Source organism: Gavialis gangeticus, unplaced genomic scaffold (assembly GCF_001723915.1).
Source record: "Gavialis gangeticus isolate Ggan-Ray unplaced genomic scaffold, GavGan_comp1, whole genome shotgun sequence".
In the NCBI taxonomy this organism is placed as follows: domain Eukaryota; kingdom Metazoa; phylum Chordata; order Crocodylia; family Gavialidae; genus Gavialis; species Gavialis gangeticus.
In genome coordinates this window covers 179,958,222-179,965,844 of record NW_017729032.1, presented here as the reverse complement: position 1 = coordinate 179,965,844, position 7,623 = coordinate 179,958,222, and the positions used below count along the sequence as shown (strand labels likewise).

At 43.4% G+C, this 7,623-nt stretch overlaps 1 protein-coding gene across 1 annotated transcript in view; it reads right to left on the bottom strand.

The window, feature by feature from the left end:
* Nucleotides 1–7,623, bottom strand: part of REPS2 (RALBP1 associated Eps domain containing 2) — a 208,323-nt gene that overhangs the window by 11,613 nt on the left and 189,087 nt on the right. The window contains exons 20-21 of the mRNA XM_019524650.1: nt 7,173–7,256; nt 2,239–2,384 (exon numbers count right to left, since the gene is read on the bottom strand). Of these exons, the coding sequence (XP_019380195.1) occupies nt 2,239–2,384; nt 7,173–7,256 (230 nt within the window). The remainder of the gene's footprint in view (nt 1–2,238; nt 2,385–7,172; nt 7,257–7,623) is intronic.

Sequence of the window (7,623 nt, the reverse complement as noted above, 5' to 3'; positions counted from 1 at the left end):
GAGGTCCCTTCCAGCCCTAATGGCTATGAAATCTATGAAAGTATTTACAAGCAGCACAAATCTGTGCAACTTAAGCAGCAAATAAGAAGATACAATATGACTCCTAGGATGGCCTGAAGAAAGTGCTAGCTATGTACTTCTGGAATGAACACATAAGATCATTTGCTTCTGGCAACTTCAGTATCTGTAGTTTGTTGATTCTAGCCCTGTTAGAGCTCATGGCAGCTGTATGACAAATGCAAGCACTTTATGACAGAACTGATAAGGTTGCATTCTTTCCTTTTGGATCAAGAGTGCTCAAATCCAGCGCATGGAGCCATGTCATCTGGCCCATGGAGACCCCCATGAGTCAAAAAACTTAGCAGCAGTAGAAGCTGCATGCAGCTGGATCCATCCTCACTCGGGCCATTGCCCATGCAACAGAGTCAAGCTGACCCATCCCCTGCATGTCCAGATCAAGCTGGGCTGTTCCCCCCGCCCCACATGCCTGGATCAGGAGTGAATTGGCCAACCTGCAGGTCTGGATTGGGGCTGAGTTGCTTCCCCCTCCTGCCCCACCTCTGAATTGGGGCTGCTTCAGGCCCCCCGATGCATCTGGATCAGGAAGGGGAACAGGCAGCTTCCCTACCTCTCATACACCCAGCCTCTCCTCCCCCCAGCACATCCAGATCAGGGCCACTCTACCCTGTACCCCACCCCCTGGGTGTGTGCGGATTGGAGCCGCCTTGCCATGCCATGCGCCACCCTGCCTCACCCCCGCCTGGTACATCTGGATCAGGATTGAGAATGAGCTGCTTTGTTCCCCTCCTCACGTGTCTGAAATGGGGCCACTCTGGCCCACCCCTGCCCTGCGCAAATGGACCAAGATCAGACTGCGCACCTCCCCCCAGCCAGACTCGGCCCATCAAGCCAGATCCAGGCAATGCAAGGACCAGGCACCACGCATCTGGCCCATGTGGTGAAAAGGTTGGGCACTACCATTTTGGATGGATACAGGTGTAGACATAAAACATATATAATAATTAGGGGTCTATGTGAATCAGAGAAACTAAACAATTTTTGCAGGTTGGTCGTGGCATAAATAGCAAATTATGTGGCTATTTCCTGGATGTGCTCCAGTGGGCACACCCCTCAGCACTGATTGGCTCAGAGGCCCCAGCAGGGAGAGGAGGGATGAGGAAACAGCTGCCATCTTGTCTACTACCCTTTGTGCTGCCCCACTAGCTGGCACTTTTCCCCCCAGGCGAGCTGCGAGGCTGGATTGTAGCAGCAGTGAGAACCACTAGCTCCCACTGGGGAGCCAACATTTTATTTTATTTTTTTATTTTTTAATTGCTTTCGCAGACAATCCTAGATTATATGGTTTCCACAAAATCCACAGAATCACAAACTGAGTAGACCCTAAATCATAATCATACTATAATCAAAATCTCTTTCTGGCTGAGAGCAGAGCCTTCTGCTGCTCCTGTTAGGCTTGAAAATCTGTTTCTACAATGCAGCCTTTCTAATATGGTCCCAGAATCCCTTGGTGGACTACTATTTTTCATTCAGTGGCCACTCTTTGATAGTGTGGAAGACTATGTATGAATTTTCACATAACCAAATAGAAGGACATTTGCTACTTCTGCTTGTATACCACCATGCTACGTTGTATACCACCATGATGAACAATGTGCAACAGGTGATGCAGCAAAGTGACTCATAGTGCCTGGATTGCAGAGAGGTTCTTAGTTTGACTGGCTGGGTCAGTTAATTTTTGCATTTCTAAATTATGGTTGAGGCTGCAGTGGAGAAAACTATGGGTTATTTTTGTTTTTTTAATTATCTACCACAACTGCAAATTTGTTATCAGTGGGAGTGCTCAGTATTGTGAATGCCAGGAAAACTATGTGCATGCCAGGTGTCTGGACTTTAAATGTTCCTTAGTGAAGAGAACTGTCACCTTATTTCAGTGATGAGGCCAAAGTGATTTAGAAATGTTTCCATCACCCAGTGGAAGTAGGCAAATGGGAGGTCTTCTGATGTGACCCACATGTTTACTGGGTACAGAAGTGGGATCGCCAAGTGCTTTCTGAAGAGGCCACCGCCAATCAGCCATCAGAAGTTAACAACTGACCTGACCCCCATTTGAAATGGCAATCTAGAGCTGAGAGAGAGAGAGGCAAAAAACCCAAACAAAGGCCAAGTCACATCTCATGATGCAGCTTGGTATGTTTGGTTTTTAGATGTGCTATTTACTTTTGGACTGGGTGGTGGGACTTGACAGCAGACAAGGAAGATGCTGCACTTATAGTGGGAGAAAGCTCCTGGTTCTCCAACATCTGATTTTCGGGGCGAAATTTCCTGCGGATTGGTTTGGACGGTGGCTGAGTAAGCAGAATCTCCTTTGGGAAAAAAAAACAAAGATTAAGTCAGTCCTTCCATAACTAAGAGTGTGCAACTATATGCTAAAATGACGACTCAGGGTAAGAAAAGATTATAGTTACTGGATAATCAGGATACTGAATTTGCTGAAGGCTGAACTAAGAATTTGTAACAAATTGTACATTGCTTTAAATTCAATTCAGTGATAACCCGGGTTGTTGATTTTTTTTGTTTTTGTTTTTAAAAAGCCTTGCAATTTTTTTTTTTACTCAGTTAGCTATATTTCCATGTTGTCTGTCTGTGTTCTGCTTTCATCCTTTAATTGTCTTCCAGCCTTCTTCATGCCTTAAACGTGAATTGTATGAGTCCTGTGTGTGTGTGAGTGTGTCTGTGTGCAAGTACCATATTCCTTTAATATCAAGACAAGGGTGTGTGTGTTTTGTGTGATTGCAGATCTGAATTAATACTGAGCTTCCTGGTTTCAGACTTGGCTGGGTGGGACAGCTGTCTGCCACATAGGGATGACTTAGGAATTTCTTACTACATGCATCAACTGGTGCAATGCAAAATACACACTCTCTCTTTACTCTATCCTGGCAAAGGACAATTAAAATCCAGATGACAAAAGCACTATTTTCAAGTAAGCTGAGGGGGTGTTCTATTCCTAAAGCCAGACACATATTTGTTATTTATTATTAACATGTTTCCAATGCCACAACAGAGAATACCTCTCATAAAAAAACCCATTAGAGTCCACTGATCCTACACACGCACATCACCGAATGTGGTACATCTCATCCAGTGTACCAGATGCCCCCATGGAAAATATTTGGGTGAAACTGGTCAGAAACTACATACCAGAATGAACTCTTACAGAAAAAATATGAAGGATAAAGACACACAAACACACATTTTTTCACAAAACAAACACTCCTTCTCTGACCTCACAATCCTGGTGCTCAAAGGAAATTTATAAAACACCTTCAGAAGGCGGGCCTAGGAACAGAAATTCAAAACCATACTGGAATAAAAAATCTGGTCTTAATATAGACAGTGGCATTACAGCTAATTGCAACCTGACTAATACTACCAGTAATTTCCTGCACTTCATAGGTTATAACAACTGATGTCTTGAATGGTCTCACTAGATTGCCTATTCTAATGCACTTCTTTTGTCTTATATCTCTTCACCCCCAGTTCACGCCCCTTCTCCATCCAACCAAGCACTATTTGTTTGCAGCTGTATGGAGTTTTTTTCTCTGATATTTAGCTTAGCCTTTTGCCAGCTGCTCCTTCAGACCTGAAGGGCACCTGATGCCTTGAAGCTTGTCCAACAGCTCTCTCAATTATACAACAAAAGATATCAGAAAAAAATCCTTGCCTTGAAAGCCAGATATATGAAAAAACAGAGACCTATTTAGGACGGTGATGGGGGAGAGCCAGGTTTTCAGAAATAAAGAGAAAGTTGAGTGGTACAAATTGAACCAAAACTGGTTCTGCTGCTTTGTGATTTCTTTTAGGCTGAGACAATACCACCACTATTACCCAAAAAGTGAACTTGGAAACTAGCCGATAAGAGGCTTGTTAGATAACAAAAAATAGAGGCACTGGACCATCCCAGGCAGATACTTTGAGAATACCCAACTAGAAAAACTCCTAGGGAAGCTACTGTCAAGAAAATCAATTCTTTAAAGATATGGGTCAGACAGACTTTCTAGATGCAAGCTAGACATCATTCCATAATTAAAATAAAGCGTGTATCCCGTCCAGTGGTAACTTTAGCAGGATGTCTCACAGGTCTGCACTTGCCTGCTGGCTCTTTATATTATGTTCTTTTAATAGTATTCTTTTAAGACCTTTTGGGACAGTGGTGGGTTGGGTTAGGCTTGAGGGACGTGAGCATTGCTAGTGGTTGTAGAAGGAAAGGAACTGTTTCCTGAATGGCAGCGGTTGTACCAACAGCAAAGGTGCATCTGTTAGTGTAGGAACCCTTCCTACCCATTGCATGTTTCCCTTCCTCACTAAAACTGCAATGAAACCAAAGGAGGTCTGCAGGAAGAGGAGCATGGGGAGAAGCTGGGAGTGGATCAGGGATCTGACACCCAGCAATATCTCTCCTTCTCTTCTGGCCCTGCAGTCTCAGTCCTCTCCCAGTGCCTGGTTGTAGTTGGGGGCTGGATGTGGGGAAACCAACTGAAACTGAATCCAGACTAGACAGAGGCGATGGTGGTAGGCAGACCACTGGACTTGAGGGGATTGAGTCACCTATCACTGATGGGGTTCAGTCTCCCCTTCTGACTCAGGTTTGCAGCCTTGGGGTGCTCCTTTGTTGCACCTGGCTCTTCAGGTGGTAGCAGTGGCTAGGAGTGCCTTCCATCAACTCCATCCGATGAGAAGGCTGCAACTCTCTTTTTCAAAATCTGATCTGGCCACCATCATCCATGTCTTCATAACCTCAAGACCACACAACTGCAATGTGCTCTACATAGCACTGCCCTTGAAAACTATCTGGAAGCTACAGCTAGTGCAGAATGTGATGGATCATCTTCTGACGGGGGTGGGATGCCAAGGCACATAGCTCCAGTCCTCCAGCTTCTCCACTGGCTTCCAATAACTTTTTGGGCACAATTCAAGGTGCTGATTTTGACCTCTTAAGCCCTAAATGGTCTCAGTCCTGCATACCTAAGGAAACACCCTCTCTCTTAGGCCTTATCGTGAGTCCTAAGGCTACCTGAGAGCAACCTCCTGCAAGTACCATCACTACACCAAGTTGGCTTGGCAAAAATGTGAGGTCATTCTCAGAAGTTGCTCATGAACTCTGTTTCTCCCTCCCTTGAGGCTCACCAGAACCCAGGCTTGAACATCTTTTGGAATTACTGTAGGACCTTCCTATTTTGGTAGGCATTTATCAAACAAGAGCCAGGGTGTACTATTGTTTAGGTCATCTCCCTTAAGCTAAGTCCCTCTGAAGTCATTTTTTTCTCATGGTTCTCACCTGTTTTATAGGTTACTTTGTTCTCTTATATGTAACCTGCCCTGAGCCTTTGTTGGAAAGGGTGGCATATCCATCAAATAAATTATTAAATATTTTAGGAGATGGTGCAAGAAAAGAAATGGGAAGAAACTCTACTGAAGGTCTATGAGAGTGTTTTTAGTACTCCTCTCTCTCAGCACATGACCTACCCAACCTAGACAAATTGGAGGATTTGACCAAAATAAATCTTAAGAGGTTCAATAAGGAGAACTGCAAAGTTATGCACTTAGGACAGAACAATCCTATGTAAAGGCTGGAGACTGACTGACTAAGCAGCAGCAGCTCTGCAGAAAAGAACCTGGGGTTACAGTGGACAATAAACTCAATATAAACCAACACTGTGCCCTTGTTGCAAAGAACACTAATGGCATACTGAGTTGCTTTAGTAGGAGTGTTGCCAGCAGGCAAGGGAAATGATTCTTCCCCTCTATTTGGCACTGAGGCCACATCTGAAGTACTGTGTCCAGTTTTGGACCCCTCACTACTGAAAGGATGTGGACAAATTGGAGAGAGTCCACTGGAGGGTGAAAAATATGGTTAGGGGGCTGGAACACATGACTTCTGAAGAGAGGCTGGTGAAACTGGGCTTATTTAATCTGGAGAAGAGAAGACTGAGAGGGGATTTAATAGAAGCCTTCAACTACCTGAAGCGGGGTTCCAAAAAGGATGGAGCTAGGCTGTTCTCAGTGGTGGCAGACGACAAAACAAGGAACAATGGTCTCAAGTTGCAGTAAAGGAAATTTAGGTTAGATATAAGGAAAAACTCTCTCACTAGGAGAGTGCTGGAAAAAGTTATCCAGAGAGGTGGTGGACTCTGCATCCTTGGAGGTTTTTAAGACTTGGCTAGGCAAAGTCCTGGCTGGGGTGAGATAGTTGAGGATGGTCCTGCTCAGAGCAGGGGCTGGACTAGATGACCTCCTGAGGTCCCTTCTGACCCTAATTTTCTGTGATTCTAACTCTCTTTTCCAACCACCTATAAAGACTAACACACTCAGTCATCTTTGCATCCACTGCTCAGACATATGACATGCTTTAATCACAGAGGCATCTGAAATGTTCAAAGTGCTTCTTGTTTCATAAATCAAAATAAATAAGCCAGCCAGCCAATACAGGCCAGGGAAATCATGAAGTCCACGGGGCAAAATCCTGGCCCCACTGAAATCAGTAATAAACACCCACTGACATCAGTGAAATCAGGATTTCATCACTGTGGAAGGCTCTGATTTTAGCCATGTGGGAGAGCATCACTACAGTTTCAGTGGTTAATTTATATGTAATCACATTAAAACCTGTAATTCATATATAATAAACATGTCCCTAGAAATTTTGCACTTTTAATACTAATATTTGCTTGCTAACAAATAGTTACTGTATTTATCATAGGCCAGACAGAACTGAATCCTTAACATTAGATTTATCAAAATATTCACTGTTTCCAAGGGTTAGAGTGGAGGGAAGACCTGATACCACTAATCCCTTTTCCAGACTTCTTTAAGGGTCCTAAGTCCCCGCTAATTCTAAACAAATGGGAAGCATGTGTATTGGTGTCTATATACTGAGAGCTTTCTTAATGATTTATCTAGCTGAGCCTTAACGTCACTTATGAGCCCAGTTCCTTTTAGCATCCTAAACCTCCAGAAAAGGTAAATATGTAAAAATGTAACACTAATCCTCAGTATAATTGCTTTAAAACCTAAAACAACTCTGATTTGTTGAAGAAGTCAAGAGTATAAAGCAGATCACTCAGCAATGATGGTAGACATACTTGTCTTACCTTTTTTGTTGGGCTGCTTTCTTCTGTCTGTGGCGGGACTCTATTCATCTGAGGATGTAATTCAATCTCAGATACTTGTTCTGTCTGTAACAACAAATCAGTCATTGCTGCACCCAGAAAATGACTAGCAGTCATGTACAATAAGGACAATGAAAGCACAAACATTAGGCACAAAAGGAAAGTTACTCTAGCAACTCAACTCTGAAGGAAATAAAACTCAGAGTGATATCTGAATGCATGACATACATGTTTTTAGTAGATGTTTAATTAAACCATTTTCCCTTTACAGTAAAAAGAAGACAAGAGAATATTTTTTGTAACTGCTTCCTTTTTTGAACACAAATGACTTGCTACTCAGAAACCTTAGTAGGGTTACCTTATACAGTGTTGCACTTAATGCCTGACTATTTCGAGGTAAGGTAAGACCCAGGAAACACCATACAGGTCAGAG